The sequence below is a fragment of the Coregonus lavaretus genome (genome assembly GCF_964263955.1).
Source record: "Coregonus lavaretus genome assembly, chromosome: 35".
Classification (NCBI taxonomy): Eukaryota; Metazoa; Chordata; class Actinopteri; order Salmoniformes; family Salmonidae; genus Coregonus; species Coregonus lavaretus.
This window is the reverse complement of record NC_140022.1, coordinates 3,689,817-3,702,506: the sequence shown is the minus strand read 5'-3', so window position 1 is coordinate 3,702,506 and position 12,690 is coordinate 3,689,817. Positions and strand designations below refer to the sequence as shown.

The window sequence follows — 12,690 nt, the reverse complement described above, 5'->3', positions numbered from 1 at the left end:
TCTCTCTCTGTCTCTCTGTCTCTCTGTCTCTCTGTCTCTCTCTCTCTCTCTCTCTCTCTCTCTCTCTCTCTCTCTCTCTCTCTGTCTCTCTGTCTCTCTCTCTCTCTCTCTCTCTCTCTCTCTCTCTCTCTCTCTCTCTCTCTCTCTCTCTCTGTCTCTCTGTCTCTCTCTCTCTCTCTCTGTCTCTCTGTCTCTCTCTCTCTCTCTCTCTCTCTCTCTCTCTCTCTCTCTCTCTCTCTCTGTCTCTCTGTCTCTCTGTCTCTCTGTCTGTCTCTCTGTGTCTGTCTATAGGAATCCAGGAGGATGCAGAGACCGTGCAGACTGTTACTAAACTGAAAGAAGAGGTGAGTGACACCCGGCAGCACCAATGAGGAATAACTGCCATTCCTAGACTGGATTTGAATGGCTATTCTTAACTTTGCCCTATTCGTCCCCCCCCACCCCTTCTCCCTGCTCTATGCCTTACCCTCTCCTGCCCATGTCCCGCCCCCCTCCCAGATGACTAGCCTATCCCTGCAGGTGTCACAGGTCAGCCAGGACCTCCAAGAAATGACACGGCTGCTCAAGCCCCTCCTCCAGCCCCTCCTCCTCCAGGGCTCCTCCCAGTCCATCCTCTCATCCCTGATGGCCGCCCTGACTCCACCTACCAGTGTGACTCTCAGTAGCTCCGCCCCTCCAACTCCCACACCCCCCTCCAACACCACCTTACTGCTGTTGGAAGATACAGAGACAGGGGGACAGAGGAGACACCCAGACCGCCGCTTTCAGACACCTTCCAGGGGTCTGACAACCATCCCTCTGCCCCATCCTCACTCGGCTTCCATAGGGGCAGAGTTGACCTCGACTAGCCCTGTTCAGCTCAGCTTCATTGACGAGGACAGGCCCACTGTCTGAGAGAGAGGATTCACCAACACAGGACTGGCATGAATGAGACTGGCATCATGGCATGGCTGGCATGACACCCCTCATATCACTGCATGAGACACATGCCCATGGCTACCCTGAGTTACTGTTTATTTAATACTAAGATAACATTAAGTAAATTATTATTACCAAATGTATTTATTCCTAATATGAAATGTTATGAACTGAGAAGTTATTGTTATACCATATCTATCAATGGCTATGATCAAATGAAATACATCAAAAATATAAAAGTCTTGTTTTACAGTTTACGCTCTAGATTTGGTTTGACGCAGAGTGACTGCAGACAGGATCTTGTCCATTGGTTGTCGGCTGTGGATGTATTAGATATTGTTAGACTTACACCACACACAATAAAGACGCAACTCGTCAGCTGCTGGCCAGTCAGGGTTTTATTTTAGCTGTTGGCCGTTGCTCAGTGGTAGGTCCATCTCTTGGGTGGTGGTGGCTCAGTGGTAGGTCCATCTCTTGGTTGCTCATTGGTTGGTGGTGAGAATGGTAGTAGATGACGTGATTGAGCATTGGGCAGGAGGGATGGGATTGGGCGGGCGAGAGAGGGACAACTCTAGACCCTGGTTACTCAGTGAGGCGTCTGAAGGACTGGACGTTGGGACACACCGCGCCCCAGTCCACCGGCTTGCGGTATTCGCCCCTCTCCAGGAGGTACTGCCGCCCCTTGTAGTTGGGGTGCTCGTAGAAGACCCACCAGCCGCCCAGCACCTTGCAGGAGTGCACCTCGCGCCAGTGGAACTTATCCAGCACAGAGGGGCAGTCCTCAGTGGCCTCGAACACCTGGCCCGCGAAGTCTCCCTTCCCGTACAGCTGCAGCTTGTAGGGGATACCGCTAGCCTGGAGGAGGGGGGTAAGGTAGGGGTATCAGTAGAGAGGGCAGGATAGGTCAAACAGAGGGAAGCAGGGATATAGAAAGACGTCAGACATATTCTGGATCTCATTCTTAGATCTCTACAACTCAAGATGATTGACAGGAGTTAAATACTGAATGCTACACTGGCTGCATGCTGGGTAAGTCTAGTCTAGGTTCCTGCTACATTAATACTGAATGTTACACCGGCTGCATGCTGGGTAAGTCTAGTCTAGGTTCCTGCTACATTAATACTGAATGTTACACCGGCTGCATGCTGGGTAAGTCTAGTCTAGGTTCCTGCTACATTAATACTGAATGTTACACCGGCTGCATGCTGGGTAAGTCTAGTCTATGTTCCTGCTACATTAATACTGAATGTTACACCGGATGCATGCTGGGTAAGTCTAGTCTATGTTCCTGCTACATTAATACTGAATGTTACTCTGGCTGCATGCTGGGTAAGTCTAGTCTAGGTTCCTGCTACATTAATACTGAATGTTACACCGGCTGCATGCTGGGTAAGTCTAGTCTATGTTCCTGCTACATTAATACTGAATGTTACACTGGCTGCATGCTGGGTAAGTCTAGTCTAGGTTCCTGCTACATTAATACTGAATGTTACACCGGATGCATGCTGGGTAAGTCTAGTCTATGTTCCTGCTACATTAATACTGAATGTTACACCGGATGCATGCTGGGTAAGTCTAGTCTATGTTCCTGCTACATTAATACTGAATGTTACTCTGGCTGCATGCTGGGTAAGTCTAGTCTAGGTTCCTGCTACATTAATACTGAATGTTACACCGGCTGCATGCTGGGTAAGTCTAGTCTATGTTCCTGCTACATTAATACTGAATGTTACACTGGCTGCATGCTGGGTAAGTCTAGTCTAGGTTCCTGCTACATTAATACTGAATGTTACACCGGATGCATGCTGGGTAAGTCTAGTCTAGGTTCCTGCTACAATACATTGATATTTCATAACTCACTGTTATTTTCTCTGATTAAGACAAAAACAACCGGAAAATACATACTGTATATTTGTGTATTTCTCGTACAGATATACAGTATGTATGTAACTCTATCAATGTAATGTCTGCATGGTCAATACCATTGACCTAAAATGACACCATAGAAACAGATGACACAGATCGGATAATATCTATATAACAATATCTATTGTTTTACAATTCCCCTGGAGTCAACAAACAGATCTACACGTTCGATGCACACTGATCTGACTCAGCTGTGTCCCAAATGGAACCCTATTCCCTATATGGTGCACTACCTTGACCAGGGCCCATAGAAAATATAATTATCTCTTCTTCACAACTATTCACCACCTCTTCACCATAAAGGCTCATCCACTTACAAAGTGAACCATCTTGCAGGAGCAGACGTGGTCGTTGAGGCCCATCCAGCGCTGGTAGTCGGGGTACTCTCCCCTGGTCAGTACATACTGGTAGCCGGTGTAGTTGGGTCTCTCGTAGACCACCCAGGTACCACTATCCACCCTGATGGAGTTACAGCGGCTCAGGTAGGAATGGAAGTCGGTGCAGTCGCTGTCACACTCATAGCGTCGGCCCTGGTAGTTCTTGTCCTCGTAGAACACGATCTGGAGAGAGAGAATACAACAGACTGTATTCTGATAACAGATTGACCTCCATTGTTGTCCCCTAGAGACTTGGCTAAATCTGATGTCAATTTGGAACCATTACAAGACTATGTCATCCTAACTGGGTGATACTAGTGTTTACTACTGAAAATATCACATTTTATTGGTCACGTAGACATATTTTGCAAATGTTATCGCGGCTGCAGCGAAATGCTTATGTTTCTAACTCCCAACAGTGCAGTAATTCCTAAAAATACAAAACAATACATGCAAATCCCAAAAATAAAAATAAAGGAATTAAGAAATATAGAAATATTAGAATGAGCAATATCAGAGTCCGGAATATATTGTAAATATATACAGTATGTACAGTATATGATGGTGTGTATAGACAGTATAGACAGTATATGATGGTGTATATAGACAGTATAGACAGTATATGATGGTGTGTATAGACAGTATAGACAGGATATGATGGTGTGTAGACAGTATATGATGGTGTATATAGACAGTATAGACAGTATATGATGGTGTGTATAGACAGTATATGATGGTGTGTAGACAGTGTATGCTGGTGTATATAGACAGTATAGACAGTATATGATGGTGTATAGACAGTGTATGATAGTGTATATAGACAGTATAGACAGTGTATGATGGTGTATATAGACAGTATAGACAGTGTATGATGGTGTATATAGACAGTATAGACAGTGTATGATGGTGTATATAGACAGTATAGACAGTGTATGATGGTGTATATAGACAGTATAGACAGTGTATGATGGTGTATATAGACAGTATAGACAGTGTATGATGGTGTATATAGACAGTATAGACAGTATATGATGGTGTGTAGACAGTGTATGATGGTGTATATAGACAGTATAGACAGTATATGATGGTGTGTAGACAGTATATGATGGTGTATAGACAGTATAGACAGTATATGATGGTGTGTAGACAGTATATGATGGTGTATAGACAGTGTAGACAGTATATGATGGTGTGTAGACAGTATAGACAGTGTATGATGGTGTATATAGACAGTGTAGACAGTGTATGATGGTGTATATAGACAGTATAGACAGTATATGATGGTGTGTAGACAGTATATGATGGTGTGTAGACAGTTTATTATGGTGTATATAGACAGTATAGACAGTATATGATGGTGTGTATAGACAGTATAGACAGTATATGATGGTGTGTATAGACAGTATATGATGGTGTGTATAGACAGTATAGACAGTATATGATGGTGTATATAGACAGTGTAGACAGTATATGATGGTGTATATAGACAGTATAGACAGGATATGATGGTGTGTAGACAGTATATGATGGTGTACATAGACAGTATAGACAGTTTATGATGGTGTGTATAGACAGTATGGACAGTATATGAATAGAGAAGGTGTGTACAGCAGTAGTTATATAGGATGAGCCATGAGTAGATTACAGTATATACATATGAAGTGGGTAAACCAGTATGTAAAAATTATTAAAGTGACCAGTGTTCAATGACTATGTACAAAGGGCAGCAGTCTCTAAGGTGCAGGGTAGGGTACCGGGTGGTAGCCGGCTAGTAACAGTCACTTAAGTTTAGGGCGGGGTACTGGGCAGAGGCTGACTAGTGGTAACTGTTTAACAGTCTGATGGCCTGGAGATAGAAGCTGTTTATCAGTCTCTCGGTCCCAGCTTTGATGCACCTGTACTGTCTCCTTCTTCTAGATGGTCGCGGGGTAAACAGACTGTCTGTGTGGATGGACTATTTCAGTTGTCAGTGATGTGTACGCCGAGGAACTTTAAGCTTTTCACCCTCTCTACTGCGGCCCCGTCAATATGGATGGGGGCATGCTCCCTCTGCTGTATGCTGAAGTCAACAATCAGCTCCTTCATTTTGTTGACGTTGAGGGAGAGGTTATTTTCCTGGCACCACTCAGCCAGGGCCCCCACCTCCTCCCTGTAGGCTGTCTCGTCATTGTTAGTGTCTGCCACTGTTGTGTCGTCTGCAAACTTGGTGATTGAGTTGGAGACCTGCATGGACACGCAGTCATGGGTGAACAGGGAGTATAGAAGGGGGCTGAGCACGCACCCTTGTGGGACCCCTTGTTGAGGATGAGCGTGGCGGATGTGTTGTTGCCTACCTTCACCACTAGGGGTCGGCCCGTCAGGACGTGCAGGACCCAGTTGCACAGGGAGGGGTTCAGACCCAGGGCCCTGAGCATAGTGATGAGCTTGGAGGGCACTATGGTGTTGAACGCTGAGCTGTAGTCGCTGAGCAGCATTCTTACATAGGTATTCCTCTTGTCCAGATGGGATAGAGCAGTGTGCAGTGCGATGGTGATTGCGTCATCCGTGGATCTGTTGGGGCGGTATGCAAATTGAAGTGGGTCACTTTCTTGGGTACGGGAACAATGGTGGCCATCTTGAAGCAAGTGGGGACAGCAGACTGGGATAGAGAGAGATTGAATATGTCCGTAAACACTCCAGCCAGCTGGTCTGCACATGCTCTGAGGACGCGGCTAGGGATGCCGTCTGGGCCGGCAGCCTTGCGAGGGTTAACACGTTTAAATGTCTTACTCACGTCGGCCACGGAGAATGAGAGCTCACAGTCCTTGTGAGCGGGAGTGGGCCGCATCGGTGGCACTGTGTTTTCCTCGAAGCGGGCGAAGAAGTTATTTAGCTTGTCCAGGAATAAGGCATTGGTGTCCGTGATGTGGCTGCTTTTCCCTTAATAATCCCTGATTGTCTAGAGTCCCTGCCACATACGTCTCGTGTCTGAGCTGTTGAATTGCGACTCCACATTGTCTCTGTACTGATGTTTTGCCTGTTTGATTGCCTTACAGAGGGCATAACTGGACTGTTTGTACTCGTCCAGGTTCCCAGTCACCTTGCTGTGGTTAAATGCGGTGGTTTGTGCTTTCAGTTTGGCACGAATGATGCCATCTCTCCATGGTTTTTGGTTTGGATAAGTTCTAATAGTCACAGTGGGAACAACATCCTCTATGCACCTCCTGATGGACTTAGTCACTGAGTCAGTGTATACGTCAATGTTATTCTCAGAGACAACCCGGAATGTATCCTAGTCCGTGTGATCAAAAGAATCTTGAAGCATAGATTCCGATTGGTCAGACCAACGTTGAACAGTCCTTAGTAATAGTAGTTCTGGTGTTTGTATAATCAGTATCAAACGATGCTACGATCAATGACATTGCCAAAGCTAACATACGGCATAGCATAGGAATAAACTCCCTACCTACTGCCTGAAGACTATTGTCAATTCAAGAAGACTCATTTCAATTGAGCATTGACTAAGTTGACACATACTCAATGACTTGGTTATAACAGACAAAATGCAGCAACCGCTCCCCACACTATCTGACAACATCAACACACAGACTACTGCATCAGTCCTTCAGTTTAAAAGTCACAATTTGAAGCAATCAAATCATAGAATCCCCTTGCATGTATTAAGTATGTTTAGACAATGTTTCTTTTTTGGGTTCCCCTCCAAATAGCGGTGTGTGACGCCACGGTGCTCCTTCAGCTAAAGCTGATACTCACCCTTCCCTTTTTTGACATAGTTTTAGTACTGCCGAAGTCTCCCTGAAGTCTCCCTGAAGTCTCCCTGAAGTCTCCCTGTGTGAGGTGGCGTTGGATCCCGTACCCCGCTCCCACACTCCCTTATATACCCGCCGTGCCTGTCCTTTGTTTTATCAAACTGGTACAAATGCTTTGTCATGAAAATGAGATCCAAAAATTGAGTCAGTGATTCGAATGCTATTCAGGTTTTTCCAGAAAGGACAAGTGAGGATTACACGGCATAAAGGACTGAGTTGACTGAACAAGCAGGGGGCCACTGACCCCATGAACAGCCCCCCCTAACTCCCCACCCCACTGAGGTCAACACACACACACACATGCCAATATTATAAATATCAAGACACTCACTAAGAGACAGACACGCACGCACACACACACCAAATCACTTTTCACACAGCAGGTTTTTAATAAACACACACCACAGGCCGTTGGTGGCACCTTAATTGGGGAGGACGGGCTCATGGTAATGGCTGGAACGGAATCAGTGGAATGGTATGAAATACATCAAACACATGGTTTCCATGCGTTTGATTCCATTCCACTGACTCCGTTCCGGTCATTATTATGAGCCGTTCTCCCCTTAGCAACCTCCTGAGACACATACACACCCACGCACATGCACACACACATTCATAACAATATAATACAATAAAATAATATAATACAAAGACCTCTGCCAAACTGTGCGATCCCAGATGAGTTGGATTATTCAGTTCCAGGACATTGAGAGAACAAAACTGCTGAGTCAACTCTCTCTGTACTCGGTATCAAAATACCATCATAATCATTAGCTGCACCGTTTCATCCAATGGACAAGCTGGAGAGCAGCTGTCATTCAAGTCAACGACCAATCATTACAGCATTAGGCTACTGCTGGGTTGTGACAGACCCGTGGTACCCGCCCAATTTGTGTGTGGAATGGATGCAATACAATACAATACTACAATACAATACTACAAAACTACAATACAATAAGACATTTCAATACAATACAATAATACAATATAATACTACAATACAATACTACAATACTACAATACAATAAGATATTTCAATACAATACAATAATACAATACTACAATACAAGACAATAATACAATACAATAACACAAGACAATAATACAATAAAATAATACAATAAAATAATACAATAATACAATACAATAATACAACACAATAATACAATACAATAATACAATACAATAATACAATACAATACAATAATACAATACAATAATACAATAAAAAATAAAATAACACAATATAATACAATAACATAATATAATACAATACAATACAATAATACAATAATACAATAGAATAATACAATAATATACCTAAGGGCTATGCGTTCTGGAAAATAATACAACTCTGTGGAAGGTCAGTTCCACTCAGCTAGCGCGTCATGGAACACACTGTCCATGTCTTCATTATTTTCCAGAGAAGGCATCGAGCCCCGAGTTGATTATCCCTTCATACCATGCCTATAATTTAACACATTTGCCGCTATAAATGTGTTCATTTGCTGGTAGAAATGTGTTCAACATTCACTAAAGTAGCTAGCAAGTTTACTAGATAACTACAATAGTTGCCGTGGTAACCAAACAGACAGACTAGTTTAGCTAACCAAACCATCAGTCCTAGCTTGCCATTATGAAAGTCGAATTCAATAATGCCAATAATGTTTTCAATTCAACGTTTGCTTTCAAAAGCACCTCAAGCATAGAACATGTAAGAATGAACTATAGCCATTGAATTATACCGTGCAAAATACCGTGCGTTATAGAGAAATAATTCACGCACTAGAATGCCCTTCAAGCCAATCAGAAACAAGTATTCAACAATGCCATTGTATAACTCTTTATATTTGACAGTAGAGAAGCACCAGAGAGTTGATACTGTAACTACAGCATGGACACCTCTCTATCAGTCTGGTGAATTCTGGCTCTATACTGATGGACTTCTTGTCTCTGACTTGGTGAGACTGACAGAGGGATAGTCATCTATCTATTGAAATAGGCATTAGTCTTGCAGGAAACAAATAAGGATATTAAATACATTTTTGTGTCTGGTGTGGATATGGGTCGGCTCACTATTCAGTGTTGGAATCCCTGTCCAATTCTCTACTTTAAATATCCACATCGCAGCACTCCGACAGGTAACTAAACTGTCTTGCCACTCGTTCCATCAGTGACGCCTGTCTGTCACCCTGCACCTCCAGCAGCTGCCACAAGGGGGCAGCATCTCACAGCATAAAGCCTCCTGTCAAGTGGTCACAAAATGTATCAGTTTCACCCCTGCCATATGACCACATCTTTTTTGCATTCTCCATGGTTTCCGTTGGTTGACAGGGGTCACATCAGTCACGGTCTCCATGGTGATGAGGTGACAAGCCAGCACACTTCGCTAACTAACTTAGTTAACCCCTGGGACAGTGGCTGATATTGATATTGTCTTTCTAAGTTCACAAATAAGTTGGTCTCCAATAACCACCATTTATTTGTATTATTCCATAGGCTAATGAATTGGTTTGGCATTGAACTACGTGTTGTTGCTGGATAGTGGAGACGGAGGGTTGTGAAACAGACGGGGGAATCGTGAAAGACAGGGGATCGTGAAACAGACCCAGAGGAGTGTCTTGTTGGGGTTTATTCAGTCAGTTTTATGCTATTGAACTACATTTTCATGCAATTAGTATGCACATGATTGTTGCATGTCAATATTTACAGTTACAGGTAAAGAGAGACAGATTGTTTGCTTTGAGTTCTGGTGAAAGCGGTCTTCGAGGTAAAGTGGGCCCTACATCACCCCAACACACACACACACAAACAGACGGAAACTTGTGCACGCACATGCAGGCACACACACATACACACACAGACTTGGCTCTCCTGGATCAGGGTTATTAACTGTGTGGTTAGCTGTCAGAGGCACTTAGTGTGAAGCTGGGCAGGCAGAGAGGGCAAACACACACACACACACACAGACAGACACACACACACACAGACACACACACACACACACACAGGCACACACACACACACACACACAGGCTCTCTGGCTGCTAAGGAGCCCTGGCTCTGCACAGAGAGAAGGAGGGTGGAGAATGGGATGAATGACAGAGTGGAAGGCAGGCAGGTAAAAGGGTGAATGGCCCAACAGTAAGAGCGGTGTGACGTTGTCCCTTGCAGGTGACATCTGCTGAGACAGGATGAGACTGGACAACTTCCTTCATCCACAAGTTCACACACACTGTCTGGAAAGAGGGCGCTCAGCCACAACCATCTCTCTCAGAAATCTGGACTCAACTACCTCCATAACATGCTGCCGTAGCTGCGGGAAGTAGTTTGGGGGGAGCTGTCTATATTGGTCCACTAATATAGGAATGGTAAAGGCCCAGTGCACTACTTTTGTGAAAAAATGTAAACTAAATGTATTTGTAACTTGAGTCTGATAATTATCTGTACAAAACAGTTCATCTGATAATACTTGTGGAATATAAAAAGACATATGTTTTCCAGTTTCTTGAAATACTTTGCAAATGCGACTTACTTCTATGTGAGAACTGACATGGTCTATTCATTCCTTTTACATTTTAGCAGACGCTCTTATCCAGAGCAACTTACAGTAGTGAGTGCATACATGTTCATACTGGTCCCCCGTGGGAATTGAACCCACAACCCTAGCATTGCAAGCACCATGCTCTACCAACTGAGTCACACCATCACACCATCACAAACCACTTTCTCAATGTACTCAATTACTGTATTGTGCATTGTTTTTCTCCATGGTGATGGAAAGTGTACAGGTACCAGATGACCAGCGTATGTACAATACAGTAATGTACATTTACATTAAGTGGTTTGTAAGGATGGTCAATTAATACTGCACAAAAAGTGGTTGTGTTCCATGTTATTTTATCCAAAAAAATATTTAATTTGATGTGGATGTTTTGTGCCTTTGCCCATAACTTTGCACCTTTTGATGTAAATGTTTGAGGGCAGGGTTTTGTTCTTTCTGGATTCCATTAGATTGACAACCACAGAGATAGGGACAAGGCAACAACTCTTACAATTCCAACTTTTGAATCCTGCAAGATACTGTTCTTAATTATACAGCTACCTTTTTTGCCAAAGTGGAGAAATATATATTTATTTCTTCCTGTTTTTCAGGGGGTGCTGCAGTACCCTCAGCATTACTTCTTCCTGCGGCTGTACATGCGGACATTGGGCTCAATATGGTTGGGCTCCATTTGCTATTGCACCTTCTAGTTGCCTGCAGTGCAGAGCAGAAATCCTGGTAGTGAGTCTCCAGACAAACGTGAGGTTTGGGATCAAAGTCCAGCTCATCCCTGGAGCACAGATAAGATGAATGTGACTGTAGCTATGTTTACCATGCCCTAACTAACATGATTATAGCTCTGGATCAAATGCTACATTTCACAGCCTGATTGTTTTCACATTGATCTAGCCTCTTATTCACAGACATCAACCGGGACAATCCCATTCAATGCATTTCTGGCTAAATATTTTTAATTTCCAACAGACAGACAGGTAGCAGACAGACATACAGTCAGGTGGCAGGCAGGCAGACAGACAGGTAGACAGGCAGGCAGGCAGACAGACCGACAGAGACAGGATGGTAGATACAGTATATTGCAGGCAGACAGACACACAGAGACAGGATGGTAGATACAGTATATTGCAGGCAGACACAGACAGACAGACAGACAGACAGACAGACAGACAGAGACAGGATGGTAGATACAGTATATTGCAGACAGACAGACAGACAGACAGACAGACAGACAGACAGACAGACAGACAGACAGACAGAGACAGGATGGTAGATACAGTATATTGCAGACAGACAGACAGACAGGATGGTAGATACAGTATATTGCAGGCAGACAGACAGACAGACAGACAGACAGGATGGTAGATACAGTATATTGCAGGCAGACAGACAGACAGGATGGTATATACAGTATATTGCAGACAAACAGAGAGACAGACAGACAGGATGGTAGATACAGTATATTGCAGACAGACAGACAGACAGGATGGTAGATACAGTATATTGCAGACAGACAGACAGACAGACAGACAGACAGACAGGATGGTAGATGCAGTATATTGCAGGCAGACAGACAGACAGGATGGTATATACAGTATATTGCAGACAAACAGAGAGACAGACAGACAGGATGGTAGATACAGTATATTGCAGGCAGACAGACAGACAGACAGACAGACAGACAGGATGGTAGATACAGTATATTGCAAGGCAGACAGACAGACAGGATGGTAGATACAGTATATTGCAGGCAGACAGACAGACAGGATGGTAGATACAGTATATTGCAGGCAGACAGACAGACAGACAGACAGACAGACAGGATGGTAGATACAGTATATTGCAAGGCAGACAGACAGACAGGATGGTAGATACAGTATATTGCAGGCAGACAGACAGACAGACAGACATGATGGTAGATACAGTATATTGCAAGGCAGACAGACAGACAGGATGGTAGATACAGTATATTGCAGGCAGACAGACAGACAGACAGGATGGTAGATACAGTATATTGCAGGCAGACAGACAGACAGGATGGTAGATACAGCATATTGCAAGGCAGACAGACAGACAGGATGGTAGATTCAGTATATTGCAG

At 43.9% G+C, this 12,690-nt stretch overlaps 2 protein-coding genes across 2 annotated transcripts in view; one reads left to right on the top strand and one right to left on the bottom strand.

Annotated features, from left to right (window-relative positions):
* LOC311109526 (voltage-gated inwardly rectifying potassium channel KCNH3-like) overlaps nt 1–894 on the top strand; it is a gene marked incomplete at both ends in the record, with an annotated part of 18,137 nt that extends 17,243 nt beyond the window's left edge. Inside the window, 2 exons of the mRNA XM_084152443.1 lie at nt 292–344; nt 499–894. Of these exons, the coding sequence (XP_084008569.1) occupies nt 292–344; nt 499–894 (449 nt within the window). The remainder of the gene's footprint in view (nt 1–291; nt 345–498) is intronic.
* Nucleotides 895–1,500: 606 nt separating this feature from the next.
* Nucleotides 1,501–6,992, bottom strand: LOC311109836 (gamma-crystallin S-like; the record flags this gene model as incomplete). Its single annotated transcript, XM_084152838.1, has 3 exons — nt 1,501–1,773; nt 3,162–3,404; nt 6,975–6,992. The coding sequence occupies 3 exons, from the start codon at nt 6,990–6,992 to the stop codon at nt 1,501–1,503; spliced, it is 534 nt and encodes a 177-aa protein (XP_084008964.1).
* Between the last annotated feature and the right edge of the window lie 5,698 nt (nt 6,993–12,690).